The following is an 18803-nucleotide window of genomic DNA, read 5'->3' as shown; positions in this document are numbered from 1 at the left end:
CACAACGTTGCCTCGCAGTCGCGTCTCTCTCTACTCCACCCCTAACGGCATCAGACCTCTCTCTCTACCCAGGGACACCAACACCAACTCCTCCCTCACCTCCGACACACCAGGGGGTAATGGAGCAATCTTTTCCTCTTCTTCCTCCTGCTCACCCTCCTCTTCCTTATCTTTCTCTTCCTCCCCAGCACTACCTCGGGTCTCACCCTCTCTACCTCCTCTCACTCTCTCTCACACACACAGATGAACCGATCTGGGTGGCATGGGCTCTTGGTCCAGAGTGAACCATAGAATGTGTAATATGCCTAATAATGTCTGCCAATGTTTTTGGACGCATATTTGCATTTGTGTGTGTGTCCAGTACATGTGGTCCAGACAGTAAGTCTCTCCAAAACCTCCTTCCCTGCACCCATACTCAGAGGCCCTCCCCTTTGGCATACGTTTCATGCCTGTACCTCTAGGAACAGCAGTGTCTCGGAGGTCAGGGTCGTTAACGTGATTTACGCTTCCTATGGTCGCCTGGTCGACCGATTTATCAGGGAAGGTTGGCCGGCTCTTTGACTAGGACATAGATCACATTTACACCAGTCATGTCAAACCAAGCCAAGCACTGGGAAGCCAGCACTGGGCAGCCAGCAATACCACAGCATGGCACACACAGATCTAGAACTTCCAGATCCCTCTGAGAGAGAGAGAGCGAGAGGGAGAGGGGGAGAGCAGGGGAGAGAGAGGGAGAGGAGAATGCTCTACAGCAGGGGTGTCAAACACCTTTTGCCCCTGGGCCTGGATTTGGTCTTCAACCAGGTCCAACCAGGGCCACACTGAAAATTGGTTATATTTCCAAAATGTACAAAGAATTGTCCTCTATCCAATGTTTTGGGAACTTTTATTCTCCCTGACTGTCTAGCTTTCATTTTGGTGATTGTTAGCGAGCTGGACACAGTCAAGAAACTGCATGACTGTAGGTCCATTATCATTTCTACATATTTTCCATTTGGTTTTAGTCATTTTGACGTATATTTGAAGTATATTTGATTATGTTGGTGCTTCTGAAGGAGACAGAGTATTATGTTGGATCACACTGAAATCTGAAACTTTCCTTATTTTCCTTTCTGTCCCTTGGTTTAGAATATTCCCTCGACAGGTCTGGTACTGAGAGGTCCTCTCGTGTGTTCTTAGCATGTCTTTGCTGTGTTTTCGAGGTGTGCGGACGTGTTTAATTCAATGAGCCCTCTTCTCCCTCCAACAGCCGACTGGGAGCACAATAAGGGCCTTGCTCTTCCCAAACCTGCCGTCTGGTCCAGGAAGCGACTGGGTAAAAAACAGAGACGATCATTACTTCTCAGTGTGTCTCTCACCCACTAACCCATCTCCCACGAGAGATGCCATTTTGATTTACTTCCTTGCAGTGAGCCCTCCATGAGCTTAAGTCACAACAACCTGTTCCTGTCCTATGATTGGCCAGCTTGTCTGTATGTCCGTGTGACTGTCCATTCTTATTGGACAGCCTGTCTGTCCATCAGCATCACCGTCCACTCACGTACTGTGCCTGTTATTGTTGGTGTGGGTCTGCAGGCGTGTTTGTCCATGTTTTCACTGTCAATATGACTGAGACTGAAGAATAATTCTCTCCCTCTCATCATAATGCTACAGACTGACCCTAGACCTATTGTTCAGGTCAAAAAGGACCAAATCCTATAGTAACATGAGATCTGGAAGCATGGCTTGAATTTTCGCACAAATCTTTCCGTGACATCAATGCATGATTTTCTCGAAAATGTGTTATATCTCAAGCCCAAAATGACCACACTCACCAATGTTGACACCTCACTTCATTCTAATGACTTAGTGGCTTCAGTTTCTGCTTCAGTCTCAGCCAGTGTGTGTGTCTGTGAAACTGGGACGGTTTCAGAGGTCTTCTAGGAGCCGCAGGGCTCGCTGGAAGCAGCTCTAATCAATGAAAACACACTTTGTCTTTGCTCGCCGTCATCACACACACCACACCGCAAAAGTCAATCATTGATGTATTCAGGATGTCGAAACAATCCGTCAGTGGTGTCTGTCTGTCAGTCTTAGGCTTATTTGTATCCTATTTACATGGTTCCAACCGCCTCCTGAAGCATGTGTTGCTCAGGGTGAATTCTATACTAAATGGATTGTAAGTCTCATGTTTGATTTGATGTTGTTCAACTGTAAATGTCCTCTAAATAGGTTTAAAATCATACAGTGTTATGAGCCTATCAGTGGATAGTGTCCTTGGGTTCCTTCAGTAAGTGTTGCAACAGTCATAACAGCGAAGCTGTAAAACAGTGGAATATTTTCTCTGGTAATATTGTTCTAGGCAAACCATAAAGCTTTGAACAGTGTTGTTTCACTGTCTCACCAGAGAGGAGTCTGACAGAAACCAGCACTCACAACACTTTACTGCTGTTAACGCTCACACTTCAAAACAGTGTGTGAGCACGTGCGTAAGAGCATGTGTGTCACTGCTGTTGTAAAACAGTGCAGCAGTGAGGTGTTTGGCACCCATAGTGCCCAGTGTGTGTTTTGTGGGGTGTTGTTGTGAGCAATCTGATTATCCCATTACCAGCTATAGGGTTCAGGATGATGAACAGAGCTTCCTGATGACATCACTTCCACATTCCCATAACTCTGATCCCCGTCACACAAAGTTGAACCTTTATTTTTATAATTTTATACTGCATTTAAGGAGCCACAGAGTTTTTCACACAAAATGTACGTTTGCTTTGGTTGAAAGCGGCACGCGCACTGTGTCTCTCCAGGATTTGCCCACCCTTGGCCTTAAATTCTACTTAACCTTGTCTGATCTCTGGTGCCCCACTGAGGTGTGGAGAGCTCCCTGATTTATCCCTGACAGAGTGTCAGGCATGCTGTGGTCAAATCTAGCTGTGCCAGGGGGGTCAACACAAGCCAAGTTAATATTTATGAATTGGTTGGGGGGGTTGACATAGGTCAAGGGTAATATTTATGAATGGTCTAGTCCTGACAAGGAGGAACATCAGAACCCCTAGAGGTGAACATGACCACTAATCATGACATGTCATGGGACCTCCCCCCAGTTTCTGTCTGGAAAGAGCCTGAATGGCAGAGAAGGAGCCATGCAAGCCAGGTGGTCGCAGCCATTGATATTTAGTGAATAGAATGAACCAGGCTAGGAAGTACACAAACAACTGCCCCTATCAGTCTCAGGTACTGTCTACCACACCAAGTCTACGGTATGTCCAGTCAGTGCATTTATTCAATGAGACCTGTGCTATGGTTGCAAAACCTCAGTTTGGCCCAGAGTAAAGCTATTCAGGGAGAATGTTCTATTTCATGAATGAGATTGCAAATAGTAGATCCCAGTTCAGTTTGAGTTGTTTGAGTGGCTTGTTCTGAGTTTGATATTCCAGTGTCTTTATCACAGAGCTGTGTTCTGTGATGAAGACTGGATGTCTGGAAACATGGCCCCAGTGATGTACTGGGCCGTACGCACCACCCTCTGTAGCCACTTACAGTCAGATGCTGAGCAGTTGCCATTCCAGGTAGCTTTGATGCACCTGTACTGACCTCGCCTTCTGGATGATAGCGGGGTGAACAGGCAGTGGCTCGGGTGGTTGTTGTCCTTGATGATCTTTATGGCCTTCTTGTGACATCGGGTGGTGTAGGTGTCCTGGAGGGCAGGTAGTTTGCCCCCGGTGATGCGTTGTGCAGACCTCACTACCCTCTGGAGAGCCTTACGGTTGTGGGCGGAGCAGTTGACGTACCAGGCGGTGATACAGCCCGACAAGATGCTCTCGATTGTGCATCTGTAGAAGTTTGTGAGGGCTTTTGGTGACAAGCCGAATTTCTTCAGCCTCCTGAGGTTGAAGAGGCGCTGCTGCGCCTTCTTCACGATGCTGTCTGTGTGGGTGGACCAATTCAGTTTGTCTGTGATGTGTACGCAGAGGAACTTAAAACTTACTACCCTCTCCACTACTGTTCCATCGATGTGGATTATGGGGTGTTCCCTCTGCTGTTTCCTGAAGTCCACAATCATCTCCTTAGTTTTATTGACGTTGAGTGTGAGGTTATTTTCCTGACACCACACTCCGAGGGCCCTCACCTCCTCCCTGTAGGCCGTCTCGTCATTGTTGGTAATCAAGCCTACCACTGTTGTGTCGTCCGCAAACTTGATGATTGAGTTGGAGGTGTGCGTGGCCACGCAGTCGTGGGTGAACAGGGAGTACAGGAGAGGGCTCAGAACGCACCCTTGTGGGGCCCCAGTGTTGAGGATCAGCGGGGTGGAGATGTTGTTGCCTACCCTCACCACCTGGGGGCGGCCCGTCAGAAAGTCTAGTACCCAGTTGCACAGGGCAGGGTCGAGACCCAAGGTAATGACGTGTTTGGAGGGTACTATGGTGTTAAATGCCGAGCTGTAGTCGATGAACAGCATTCTCACATAGGTATGCCTCTTGTCCAGATGGGTTAGGGCAGTGTGCAGTGTGGTTGAGATTGCATCATCTGTGGACCTATTTGGGCGGTAAGCAAATTGGAGTGGGTCTAGGGTGTCAGGTAGGGTGGAGGTGATATGGTCCTTGACTAGTCTCTCAAAGCACTTCATGATGACGGAAGTGAGTGCTACGGGGCGGTAGTCGTTTAGCTCAGTTACCTTAGCTTTCTTGGGAACAGGAACAATGGTGGCCCTCTTGTAGCATGTGGGAACAACAGACTGGGATAGGGATTGATTGAATATGTCCGTAAACACACCAGCCAGCTGGTCTGCGCATGCTCTGAGGGCGCGGCTGGGGATGCCGTCTGGGCCTGCAGCCTTGCGAGGGTTGACACGTTTAAATGTCCGCATGTTTTAGTTGCGGGCAGTGTCAGTGGCACTGTATTGTCCTCAAAGCGGGCAAAAAAGTTATTTCGTCTGCCTGGGAGCAAGACATCCTGGTCCGTGACGGTGCTGGTTTTCTTTTTGTAATCCGTGATTGACTGTAGACCCTGCCACATACCTCTTGTCTGAGCCGTTGAATTGAGATTCTACTTTGTCTCTATACTGACGCTTAGCTTGTTTGATTGCCTTGCGGAGGGAATAGTTACACTGTTTGTATTCGGTCATGTTTCCAGTCACCTTGCCCTGATTAAAAGCAGTGGTTCGCGCTTTCAGTTTCACGCGAATGCTGCCATCAATCCACGGTTTCTGGTTTGGGAATGTTTTAATCATTGCTATGGGAATGACATCTTCAACGCACGTTCTAATGAACTCGCACACCGAATCAGCGTATTCGTCAATGTTGTCGTCTGACGCAATACAGATTGGTCGGACCAGCGTTGAACAGACCTCAGCGCGGGAGCTTCTTGTTTTAGTTTCTGTCTGTAGGCAGGGATCAACAAAATGGAGTCGTGGCCAGCTTTTCCGAAAGGAGGGCGGGGCAGGGCCTTATATGCGTCGCGGAAGTTGGAATAGCAATGATCCAAGGTTTTTCCAGCCCTGGTTGCGCAATTGATATGCTGATAAAATTTAGGGAGTCTTGTTTTCAGATTAGCCTTGTTAAAATCCCCAGCTACAATGAATGCAGCCTCCGGATATATGGATTCCAGTTTGCAAAGAGTCAAATAAAGTTTGTTCAGAGCCATCGATGTGTCTGCTTGGGGGGGAATATATACAGCTGTGATTATAATCGAAGAGAATTCCCTTGGTAGATAATGCGGTCTACATTTGATTGTGAGGAATTCTAAATCAGGTGAACAGAAGGACTTGAGTTCCTGTATGTTGTTTTGGCCACACCACGTCACGTTAACCATAAAGCATACGCATAATAGTTAAATTAACACTCAGTAGTGTAAAATAACCCCAGTGTTGGTGTTAATAACCAGTATTGAATGTGAGAGTGTGATTGTGTCAGTTTTACTGTGTGGAAACGTTCCCATCAAAACCAATGCCATCATTATCATAATTCCCAGAATGCTCTACTGCATTAAAACATTTTAAGAATGATTTTTAATATATGTGTTTTGCATGTACATTGATTGCTTGATACATTTTTCTAAACTAATCCAATCAGTTAGACTTATTGCACCCGTTACTAAAATGGTTGTTCCAGCTTAAATGGATAAGGCAGTCTCCTTTATAGTAGTCTCATTTACTAACCCTGACAGTCATTCTGAATGCAGGTTACAGGTGAATAAAAACTCCAACTTTTGGATGTCTTATCCCTGGCTGGATTCCAGCACAATGTGCTTGCAGGCTTGACGTGGCACGTAAACCAAGAGGTTCCTAACACCACTGTGTTAGGGTAAAACTTGACCATCAAAGTAAGGCTTTATGATATACAGTATTAGTCAAAGGTTTGGACACACCTACTTATTCAAGGGTTTTTCTTTCTTTTTACTATTTTCTACATTGTAAAATAATATTGAAGACATCAAAACTATGAAATAACACATATGGAATCATGTAGTAATGAAAAAAGTGTGTTTTATATATGTTTCATATATATGGTATATATGTTTAAGTGTTTCAAAATATGTTTTATATTTGAGACTCTTCATTGTAGCCACCCTTTGCCTTGATGACAATTTTGCACATTTTGGCATTCTCTCAACCAGCTTCATGAGGTAGTCACCTGGAATGCATTTCAATTAACAAGTGTGCCTTGTTAAAAGTTAATTTGTTAATTTCCTTAATGCATTTGAGCCAATAAGTTGTGTTGTGACATGGTATGGGTGGTATACAGAAGATAGCCCTATTTGGTAAAAGACCAAGTCCATATTTTGGCAAGAACAAATCAAATAAGCAGAGAGAAACGACAGTCCATCATTACTTTAAGACATGAATGTCAGTCAATCCAGAACATTTCAAGAACTTTGAAAGTTTATTCAAGTGCAGTCACAAAAACCATCAAGCGCTATGATGAAACTGGCTCTCATGAGGACTGCCACAGGCAAGGAAGACCCAGAGTTACTTCTGCTGTAGAGGATAAGTTCATTAGAGTTAACTGCCCAAATAAATGCTTCACAGAGTTCAAGTAACAGATATGTCAACATCAACTGTTCAGAGGAGACTGTGGGAAACAGACCTTTGTGGTCAAATTGCTGCAAAGAAACCACTACTAAGGACACTAATAATAAGAAGAGACTTGCTTGGGCCAAGAAACATGAGAAATGGAAATTAGACTGGTGGAGTCCAAATTTTGGTTCCAACCGCCGTGTCTTTGTAAGGTGCAGAGTAGGTAAACGGATGATCTCGGCATGTGTGGTTCCCACCATGGAGCATGGAGGAAGAGGTGAGGGGATGTTTTGCTGGTGACACTGTCAGTGATTTATTTAGAATTCAAGGTACACTTAACCAGCATGGCTATCACAGCATTCTGCAGCGTTACACCATCCCATCTGGTTTGCGCTTAGGGGGACCATCATTTGTTTTTTAACAGGACAATGACCCAACACACCTCCAGGCTGTGTAAGGTCTATTTGACCAAGAAGGAGAGTGTTCAAGTGCTGCATCAGATGACCTGGCCTCCACAATCACCTGACCTCAACCCAATTGAGATGGTTTGGGATGAGTTGGACCTCAGAGTGAAGTGAAAGCAGCCAACACATGCTCAGCATATGTGGGAACTCCTTCAAGACTGTTGGAAAAGCATTCCAGGTGAAGCTGGTTTTGAGAATGCCAAGCGTGTGCAAAGCTGTCATCAAGGTAAAGGTTGGCTACTTTGAAGAATCTCAAATATACATTTGTTTAACACTTTTTTGGTTACTAACTGATTGTGTTATTTCATAGTTGTGACTCCTCCACTATTATTCTACAATGTACAAATTATTACAAATAAATAAAAATCCTTGCTTGAGTAGGTGTGTCCAAACTTTTGACTTGTACTGTATATAATGTGTTATCATAAACAGTTTACTTTTAATGGTATCATTTGCCTTCCATACTTCTTCATAGGAATGAAAATGAATGAATTATTTGTGACTAACAAATACATTCATGGGTGGTAACCAATTCTCTTGAAAAGTCAAGGCAGTGTCACGCTCTGACCTTAGATATCTCTGTTTTCATTATATTTTGGTTAGGTCAGGGTGTGACTAGGGTGGGTACACTAGTTTTTTGCATTGTCTAGGGTTTTTGTATGTCTAGGGTTGTTGTTGGTCTAGGGGTTTTTGTATTTCTATGTTGGCCTGATATGGTTCTCAATCAGAGACAGCTGTTTATCGTTGTCTCTGATTGGGGATCATATTTAGGCAGCCATTTCCCCTTTGTGTCTCGTGGGATTTTATCTATGTTTAGTTAGTTGCCTGTCAGCACTTGTTTGTATAGCTTCACGGTTCATTTTGTTCAGTGTTCATTCTTTAAATAAATAAGAATGTACACATACCACGCTGCGGCTTGGTCTCCTTCGTACGACGAACGTGACAGGCAGACTGGGAAATTATATTGGAGGTGTGGCTTAGTGTGGGCTTTAAAGTTGTTATTTTTTGCCACCCGTGAGTGGAAATGTTGTCCCAGTTTAAGTAGTCTATGGTAATGTTAATTCAAGTTTCAGCATATCAGCTGTCAGTTTGGAAGTCTTTATAAATACTTACAGAAGAGCATATGGCAATAAATATTAGTGTATAGTCCTTAACTTCTTAGTGATCCCTTTGCGCGCCAATCCCGTTAACGGGATTGATTTGACAACACCCAGTGAAATAGCAGCGCGCAAAATAAAAAACAGAAATACTCATAATAATTCATAAATCATACAAGTGTTATACATGGGTTTAAAGATGAACTTCTTGTTAATCCAGCCACAGTGGCAGATTTCAAAAAGGCTTTATGGTGAAAGCAAACCATGCTATTATCTGAAGACAGCACCCCATCAAACATACACATGAAAATCATAATTCAATCCGCCAGGCGCGACACAAAAGTCAGAAACAACATATAATTCATGCCTTACCTTTGAAGAACTTCTTCTGTTGGCACTCCAATATGTCCATTAAACATCACAAATGGTCCTTTTGTTCGATAAATTCTGTTGTTATATATCCAAAATGTCCATTTATTTGGTGCGTATGATTCAGAAAATACCCCGGTTCCAACTCGCACAACATGACTACACATTATCTAATTAGTTACCTGTAAACTTGATCCAAAATTTCAAACAACTTTCCTAATCCAACTTTAGGTATTTTTAAACCTAAATAATCTATAAAATTTAAGACGGTGTTCAGTACCGGAGGAAAACAAAGTGGAGCGAGCTTTCAGGTTGTGCGCCCCAACCACAACAATACACTTCACTCGACCCTCGTTCTGAACAGGGCTACTTCATTTCTCAAAGACAAAAACATCAACCAATTTCTAAAGACTGTTGACATCTAGTGGAAGCGATAGGAACTGCATGCCACTGCCTTAGAATTCTAGATTCCCATAGAAATCCCATTGAAAAGAGAGTGACCTCAAAAGATTTTCCTGGATGGTTTGTCCTCAGGGTTTCGCCTGCCAAATAAATGATGTTATACTCACAGACATAATTTTAACAGTTTTTTAGTTTCTATCCAAATCTACCAATTATATGCATATCCTAGCTTCTGGGCCTGAGTAGCAGTTTACTTTGGGCACACCTTTCATCCGGACGTGAAAATAGTGCCCCCTAGCCTTCACCGAACACTGAGTGACCTTGTCAAGAGATACCGACCTCTTGGTGTAATGGTTAAAAATACTATATTAGGTGTTATTGCATAACACCATTGGTGCAAACTATAGGCACTTCCTAGTAAATTTAACACTCAAAAGTGTGGACCTGTATATAGACACTGGCGCAGTGTTAAATGTGATTGTTAGTGTATAACACTGGATAATTTGCTGTGTAGTAGGGTTATGGTGGAAGGTTATTAAGAGTTGACATGTTTGGGGTTAGTCACATAGACAGACTATGGCGGTGCAATGTAATAGAAATTCTCAAGATACTTTTAAAAAAACATTTCAAGTCCAATCTATTGAACCTGTTTGAATGGCATTGCTCCTCGGGTGTGGTCACAGTTAGCACTCTCCTCCACCCCCATCTTTTCTCCATGGTTTCAGTTGACACTGCAACTTCTCTCTTCTATATCCCCCATTTTCAAAAGCACAACATCCATCCTCACTTATGAGTTAGGGCTCTCTTCAGCGCACTCCAGCAGCCTCCATTGCTGTTTCAGTTCCTAACCCTACCATGGCCTCTATTTCCCAGGCTCTCCTGCAGTTCTGCAACCCTTTCTTCCTGTCAACAAGAGGCCCAACCTGGTGGGGAAATCAGGGGACAAGGGTGAGGGCAACACTGACCAATGTTTTGACTACTGAATACTTTGACTTCTGTTTAAGCAACACTTTACCAAAATGTTCCACATTTTGCACTTCTTCATTTTGCTGTCATCTTGATGATTCTATTTTAACAACCTTCCCTCAGTTAAGTTTTGTTTAGATTCTAAAGCACCTTGCACTTCTCTGAAGAATACTCACACAGCTTGAGACGCAACACCTGTGTGTGTGTGTGTGTGTGTTTGTACGTGCGTGCGTTTGTCTGAGTGTGTGTAAGTGCGTGTGCCTGTGTGTATGCAAGTGCGTGTGCCTGTGTGTATGCAGTATGTTTGTGTTGTTCTGACTGACTTCTCTTACAAAACACCAACACGATGCAACACACATATTTCATATCTTCTCCCTCAGCAGGAAATCAACTCAGATTCACCTGGGTGATGTCTGCAGCAGATGACCCTAACTGTATTTGTAGTTTACATGACTGAGCAGTGTTCGGTCCCCTCTGTCCTCAGATAAGCTGATGGACCTGAAGCAGGGAGACAAAGCGTCTATCTTGAGGTCCTTCCCTCTAATCACGGCTAAGCCCACCAAACAAAAGACCACAACCCTCACCCCGGCCTTGAATGGTAAGATTCAGTGATGAGTGCACTTTCGTTTATAATAATGTCTTTGTGCATTCATGTTTGTACATGTGTGTAACCATGTAGGTGTGTGTGTTTGAATCATGCTACATCTGAGTTTAATAGTTAGTGTGAAAGGTTATCTGAGTTCAGAGAGAGAGACCAAAGCTGGCTGAGAGAGCTGCCAGGGAATGCTAACACATCACAGTACTATTCATAACAAACTTCTCACTCTGCGGTTCTCAATCTCATCTTCCGTCTTTCTGTAGCCACGGGTGACAACTCCTCTGTGTTCAGCTCTCTCCCTACTTCGGAAGTGGACGCCATGGGCAAGAAGCGCTTTGTAGGTAAGGACACATGCATTATAACAGTCTTCAACAAACCCACATGATTAAACTCACAGTGGACAGGGCCGGAGAATCCCGGGTGTGGCGCTGGTAAAAAAGGGGGAAAATTGATATTGCAACTGGAGGGCTGCTGGGTTAATAATCCTAACAGCAATCCCCTATTGTTGGGCCCTTGAGCAAGGCCCTTAACCCCACCCCACAACCCCATCCAGGCGCGCTGCACTGCAGCTTGACCCTGTGCTCCTCTCACCTGTGTGTCTGTATGATGTGTGCAGGAGGGAGCTGTGACAATGGACAATGAAAGTTGTATTGTATCACTGTGGACATTAGAAACCTTTCGTGCTTCCTCTTACCGCCAGTTGTTTTGGATTGTCTTGCCTGTATTCACTATCCAGATTCTTGGATGAGCTCCAGTTGACTTAGAGCTCTTGTCTACGGAGTACAAAGCAGATCAATGAGTTAGCCTAATTTTGATAAACAACACATTTTCTGGTTCATTAAGAAAGCCAAACTTCGATAAGTGTTTTTGGGTGTTGAGTCAATTAGACTATGCTCGTTTCAAGCTTACCTTTCAAAAAAAATTAAACGTTATTTCATTATATAGTGTTTAGGCAAGTTAGCTGGCTTACCAACCTGGTCTCAGAGCATTTCGTATCATTCGTATCATTCGTATCAATGCAAAGCACTCCATTTGGTATTTTATTAGGATCCCCATTAGCTGTTGCAAAAGAGGCAGCTACTCTTGCTGGGGTCCACACAAAACATGCAAAATAATACAGAATGACATAATACAGAACATCATTAGACAAGAACAGCTCAAGGACAGAACTACATACATTTTTAGAAATGCATACACACAAACTATCATATCATTTAGTATGATATGTTGAGAATTACAATTCGTATGATATGATATGAATTTGCAAAATGTACAATATTTGACAAATTTCAATTTTTTTGTGGCTAACGTTAGCTAGGCTAGGGGTTAGCATTGAGGTTAGGAGTTAGGTTAAAGGGTTAGCGTTGGGGGAAGGGTTAGCTAGAAGGGTTAGGAGAAAGTTTAGCTAACATGCTAAGTAGTTGCAAAGTAGCTAAAAAGTAGTAAGTAGTTGCAAATTAGCTAAAGTTGTCTGTGATGAGATTCAACCACACAACCTTTGGGTCGATAGACGTTTGCGTTATACACCCACCCATCCACCCTCCTTTCCTTTGCCTTAAGTAACCGTTTGTCTTATGTAACCATACCAAACCTAACGTATACTAATTTCAGTGTCCCAGATTTACATTTACTATGTTACGTCTAGTCTATGAGACCAGGCTGGGCTTACTTACTCCTTTCTACTGCTTTGTAGTATACCACTCTGATGTGAGAGATCTAAACAACAATACAACTATACTGCTGATCATAAGCTGTTTGAGATTTGTTTCAATGGCTGCAAAGTATAGGAATTTGACAAATATTAAATTAATTTCCTGTTTGTAATTAATGTGTCTTGAACGCATTTAAATGCATTGAAATACATTTAAATAAATCTGTAGTTACTTTTTCATTATTTTTCCTTTTCCAATTGTGTTCCTCTGTAGCTCAGTTGGTAGAACATGGGCCTTGCCACAGCAGGATAACTAGTTCGATTCCCGAAATCACCCTTATGTAAAATGTATGCACGCATGGTCGTCGCTTTGGATAAAAGCGTCTGCTAATAAATGGCATATATTTTTCTAATCCTACAGACTTCTGTCTTTTAAGTTATTATTGTTTGAACACCAATTCTTTAATTTCTCCTGCAGCCCCTCATGTGATCTATAAGACTGACAAGAAGCCAGACGAACCGTGTTCCATAACAAAGTCCCTCAGCTTCTTCCCTGAGGAGGAGGGGGTGGAGCAGAACGTCACCGCACCCCCCCGCTTGCCCCCCTCCAACCTCACCGTGGTTACTGTAGAGGGATGCCCCTCCTTCGTCATCCTGGACTGGGAGAAGACCGACAACGACACCACAGGTTCAGGAGGAAGTGTGCTTGTGTTTGTGTGCGTGCGTGCGTGCGTGTGTGTGCGTGCGTGCGTGCATGTACGTGCGTGTGTGTGTGCGTGCAGCAGCAAATACCCAAAGAGGTTCATAAAACACTCCTGGTTATGGAAGAGTGAAGTCCTAACGCATAAGACTCTGTTACAATGGGTATTTTAATAACGTTATGAAACTCCATCTGTGCTCTATCAGGATATTTCTCTCTACAATGAAAACAAGTTGTGGAGATTTGAGACTACATATTTTCAGAGCACTTTCTTTGGGGCCAATCCTTGCCAACCCCACCCAAATCCTCTGAATCCTGTGTCAAATGTTTATAATTGCCTCGTTAAGACGCTGCTGTGCACATTTAAAATGAACATTTTTATGTTAATATCCCATCTGTATGATATGAAGTTGTAAAGATGTAAATAAACATGTGGATGTGTGTGGATGTGTGGATGTGATTCCATGTGTGGATTTCCTGCTTCCCCTTTGACAGAGTATGAGGTCATTTCAAGAACCCATGGACCCAATGGAGAAGAGGTGTCCATCCTGACCACCAACCAGACTCACACTGCAGTGGAGAACCTAAAACCAGAGAACAGGTGTGTGTCTGTTTGTTTTTATGTGGTGTGTGGAGGCTTGCTGGAGCAGGGTTGGGAAGGCTCAATGTGTTTATTAATGATGCTGGATCCTGGTCTTGGTTTTGGCTGGGATCTACAGATTCAGAGTATAAACCAGATTTACCAGAACCTACCACTGGGCTGGATTTGCTCGCCCACAGACCACCATCTAAACATCACACATGGAACAGCCATTAGAATGGTGTGTGTGTGTGTGTGTGTGTGTGTGTGTGTGTGTGTGTGTGTGTGTGTGTGTGTGTGTGCGTGCGTGCGTGCGTGCGTGCGTGCGTGCGTGCGTGCGTGCGTGCGTGTGTGTGTGTGAGGTATTGAGTGTTAGTGTGTGTGTCTGTGAAAGAGAGAAGGGGAGAGAAAGACAGAAAGAAAGAGAGAGGGAGGAAAATGGAGAGAGAAATGGGGTCACAATCAATCACTGGCCTCGATGCACTCAAGGCTGTCTGGAGAATAAAGATATCAAGTGTCACAGTGTTAGAGATTATGGTGAACAAGAGTGACTAAGGTTTCCTTTACTAGGAAAGCTATCAGCATGGCATTCGGGATTGAAAGTATATCAAAAATGAGATTTCGGTATTTACTGAGCTAGGCACACTAGTGCCTTGACACCGTGTTGACTATTTATCTTTCCCTTCTTTTTCAGTTACGAGTTCAAAGTGAAACCCAAGAATGAGCTTGGGGAAGGGCCTGCCAGTGAGCCAGTGTTGTTCAACACAGAGTCAGGTAGGTGGAGAGTGGAAATAGACTCCCAGCCAATGTATCGGATTACACTTGTTTAATGGAGCCGGAATGGAGGCCAGCTCCAGATAGCCGTTCCACCGGCATGGATGGATCTAGAAATAGCTTATCTTTCCCATATCCTAACATTAGGCACCGATCCAATCAGATCGAGCGTTGACAACCGCATAGTGGATGTTTTGGCGGTGTTGGAGGTGTAACTGTGGTATGACCTGACAAATCAGTGAGCGGCTGCTCTTGTATGTCACAAACCACTAATTTTCTTATTATTCCTGCCCTGTTAGAACTCCAAAATGGCAATCGTAAATGTAGGCTTTACCGATGATAGAAATAACGTTAGCATCGTAGAGCCCCATTAGCTGTGCTGGTGAATTAGTAAAAGTCAATCATCAATCAGCAACCACACCGACTGTTTCAATTGTAATACTTTGCATGAGCCTGGCTTAGCCTCTAAGTGACGTATCTAACAGGATCCCTGATAGCTTTCCAGATGTGTCGCAAATTAGTCACTTGTTAATAGGACATCTTAGCCTTTAGCTAATAATGTGTGTAAATAGTTAGCTGCTGTTTGCTACCTATTTTTAGTCATTTAGCAGACGCTTTTATCCAGAGTGACTTCCACTGGTGAGTGCATACATTTTTCATACTTAAAAAACAAACAAATCTCTCTCTCTCTCTCTCTCGCGCTTCTTCATTTTGGAAGAAATATATATTTTTAAACTGTTCAACTATTGTCTTTCTCTCTTTTTGAGTCAACTAATCACCACATTTTATGCACTGCAGTGCAGATTCATTCTCTGATCCTTTGATTGGGTGGACAACATGTCAGTTCATGCTGCAAGAGCTCTGATAGGTTGGAGGACATCCTCCCAGAATTTGTCATAATTACTGTGTACGTTTATGGAAGGGGGTGAAAACCATGAGCCTCCTAGGTTTTGTATTGAAGTCAATGTACCCAGAGTAGGACAGAAGCTAGCTGTCCTTCAGCTACACCATGGTGCTACACTAGAGTCCTGTGGAGGTTACGGTTGACTTCATAGACTTGTTAATTCATTGCAAAACAGTGTGTTTTCGTAAATTATTTGGTGACGTGAATATATTTAGTATAGTTTTTAGTAATGTTTCACTATTTTTATTTTGATGAAATTCACTGAGGAGGATGAATCCCCTTCCTCCTCTGAGGAGCCTCCACTGCCCTACTCCCGTACACAACACACACTAGCCTCCAGGAAGAGATGGAGAGCTAACGCCAGGGTGCAACTTTCCGAAGGGAGGGTATAGGGACCTGATCATATTGGACATTGATAGGCTTAGAGTTTAAGCCCTCATGGTCAGGGAAAACTCTTGGCCCAAGTCATAGTCACATAATAGTTACAGATGGACCAGATTTTCGGAGTAATATCATATCTGTTATGCACACTAAAATACTCGATCAACTCAATGAGCTAATTTAATCCAAAGCAACATTGTGTCTAAACAGTAATAATACTCCACTGGGACTGTGCTGGGCTAATGTCCAATGCTGTGGTGAAAGTACTAATAGAGAAGAGTGATTGGTCAAATGGTTCTTTACCCTGTAGTGAAATCCCTAGGAGACACAACGTTTTATGTGCTAACTACAACAATGTGCTAACTAGGACAATGTGCTAACTAGGACAATGTGCTAACTAGGACAATGTGCTAGCTACAACAATGTGCTAACTAGAACAATGTGCTATCTAGGACAATGTGCTAGCTACAACAATGTGCTAACTAGAACAATGTGCTATCTAGGACAATGTGCTAGCTACAACAATGTGCTAACTAGAACAATGTGCTATCTAGGACAATGTGCTAACTAGAACAATGTAATGTGTTTTTGTTGTAATCTGAACCTCGGTTTTAATATGATCCGTTATTTCCCAAGGTATGAGTATGGTTCTATTACTGTATTAATGTGGTAATAATGGACTGATGTGTGACTAACGATGCCTTCTCTCTTTTACTCTCTCTCCTCTATAGCGGACCCTCGGGTGAGTGAGAATGTCTCAGGTGAGTGGACTCTCAGTATGTCATGTTCACACATCTTTCCTCCCTAGTTTGTATCCCATTCTCTGTGCCTTACATATCAATCCGTAGATCTTGTTTTCTCTGCTCCCTCCAGGTAAAGATGCTATCTGGACACAGTTCCCCTTCAAAGCAGATTCCTACTCGGAGTGTAATGGGAAGCAGTACGTGAAGAGGACCTGGTACCGCAAGTTTGTGGGCATTCAGCTGTGCAACTCCCTTAGATACAAGATCTACATGAGCGACTCGCTCACCGGTCAGTATAGTATAGTAAGAGTGTTTGTCTATGTTTTACTGTCTATACTATTCCTTGTATTTGTGCATGTACGTATATGAAGAGTTTATAGGTTACATTGGAATTTTCAACAAGGTTAATCTAACCAGAGCCATAACCTTTGACCTCTGACCTTGTGCAGGCAAGTTCTACAACATCGGGGACCAAACAGGTCATGGGGAGGACCACTGCCAGTTTGTAGATTCTTTCCTGGACGGACAAACAGGCAGCCAGCTATTGGCCGACCAACTACCCAGCCGATCAGGTAGAGTACTGGGCCAAATACTGGAACCCGTTAGAGACATTTGTGGGAAAGAACTGTAGACACATGTACAGGTGCCCATGACCACGGTTCTTGGTCACTTTTCAATGACTACAGAAGTTTGATGTTTCAGGGTTAACTGTGGGAAACACTGATCTCTAGACTATGTTAAAAGACCATTCACATTCCAAACCATTTGTAAAAGAAGTGTTCTCATATTCCCTCTGCCTTATTGTCTCAGGCTTCTACCGGGCTATGCGTCAGGAACCGGTCAACTTTGGCGAGATCGGAGGGAACTCGCACGCCACCTACGTTGGCTGGTACGAGTGCGGAACACCCATACCTGGGAAATGGTAAGACCCCTCCACCAGAGGGGTGGCCAGGAAGATGCCTGACTGGAAGAATGATGATCTCACCAGGGTGAGAGGAGGACTGAGGAGGTTTCAGTGGCCCTTGAGGTGGGCTTCTCCCTCTTGTTACCATGGAGACTGTGTCAGTATGTTACCATGGAGATGCATCCGTCTGTCTGTCAGATGGTGATGGCACACATTCCATTGTATAAAAGTGTACAGGACCATACCTTGTCATGGAACTCTGAGTTCTTTTGTCATATCTCCTTAGGGGATCTATTCAATCCGCATACCGGAAGTTCAGCTTTACAGTGTGATTGAATATTTAAAGGCAACGTTCCTGCTTTAGCAGAGACTGCTTTTACGATAAACACTGCTTATGTCGGCTAATATCCGAAATGACCTTTAAATTTCCATCACGGAATCTGTTACTCTTCAGCTTTACAGACTGAACCGAGTCTCATCTCACTATTTATCAAACAGGACATGAGGCAGTCCTCAAAGCCTGTAAAAACGGGAGAAAAGTTAATAAAGGTGTGTCAGAGTGCTTCAAGAGGTTACATATGAACGCCGGAAACTGTTGGGAAGCTGGCTCCCTGAAAATGTAATGACGTGTATGATGTTATTTATCAAGCAGTTGTTATTAAATGTTTCTTGTGGTTTATACTAGCCAGTCTGCTAAAAGGGTTGCTATAACACAAAAGCCTCTGCAAAAAAAGAAGAAGAAAGCATTACACACGCACACACACACTAAATTCGTCACTCCTACACACATACTCAATACCCTTTCTTGATTGGTCCTGTAGGATTGACAGTTGCGGTTTGCACAATATGAAATTATTATTTATATTTTACCACAGCATTGTTGAATACTTGTTTCTGATATGCTAGAAGGGCATTCTAGAATGGACATAAAAAACATAACTGGACGGCTAGAAAAGATATCAGGACGCAATATTCGCCTACACATGTAGACCGTACTCGCTACAAAGTTACAGAAAGCTAAACCATCCACCACACTAACGGAAATTGGATACATTGTAAATGAAGGTCCAACGAGGAAAAACATAGCTAGCTAGCATTGATTTGTTTATGCAGAGACATATATTTTTGGAGCATCTGATGGTCTAACGTGGTGAGTAGGGCTGCTGAGGTGACTATTATCGCCACACCGGCAGTCATGAGTCATGACCGCAGTAAAATCCTAGGTGACCTTTGAGTCACAGTATTCTCCTCTTATGCACTCTGGACATGTGTTAGTAGT

At 43.4% G+C, this 18803-nt stretch overlaps 1 protein-coding gene across 7 annotated transcripts in view; it reads left to right on the top strand.

Moving 5' to 3' along the window:
• LOC109871015 (target of Nesh-SH3-like) overlaps nucleotides 1-17768 on the top strand; it is a 47884-nt gene extending 30116 nt beyond the window's left edge. For 4 of the 7 annotated variants that reach the window (XM_031806253.1, XM_031806251.1, XM_031806255.1 and 1 more), the window contains 12 exons: nucleotides 1-116; nucleotides 1250-1315; nucleotides 10197-10271; nucleotides 10774-10887; nucleotides 11151-11228; nucleotides 13017-13226; nucleotides 13734-13839; nucleotides 14513-14592; nucleotides 16609-16638; nucleotides 16751-16909; nucleotides 17070-17192; nucleotides 17431-17768. The exon at nucleotides 1-116 is cut by the window's left edge and continues 79 nt beyond it. In XM_031806253.1, the coding sequence (XP_031662113.1) occupies nucleotides 1-116; nucleotides 1250-1315; nucleotides 10197-10271; nucleotides 10774-10887; nucleotides 11151-11228; nucleotides 13017-13226; nucleotides 13734-13839; nucleotides 14513-14592; nucleotides 16609-16638; nucleotides 16751-16909; nucleotides 17070-17192; nucleotides 17431-17546 (1273 nt within the window). In that variant the 3' untranslated portion in view covers nucleotides 17547-17768. The remainder of the gene's footprint in view (nucleotides 117-1249; nucleotides 1316-10196; nucleotides 10272-10773; nucleotides 10888-11150; nucleotides 11229-13016; nucleotides 13227-13733; nucleotides 13840-14512; nucleotides 14593-16608; nucleotides 16639-16750; nucleotides 16910-17069; nucleotides 17193-17430) is intronic. The other 3 variants (XM_031806252.1, XM_031806256.1, XM_020461762.2) reach the window with 2 other exon arrangements.
• The last annotated feature ends 1035 nt before the right edge of the window (nucleotides 17769-18803 follow it).

This window comes from Oncorhynchus kisutch, linkage group LG26 (assembly GCF_002021735.2).
Source record: "Oncorhynchus kisutch isolate 150728-3 linkage group LG26, Okis_V2, whole genome shotgun sequence".
NCBI lineage: Eukaryota > Metazoa > Chordata > Actinopteri > Salmoniformes > Salmonidae > Oncorhynchus > Oncorhynchus kisutch.
This window is presented reverse-complemented; position numbering and strand designations above follow the sequence as displayed.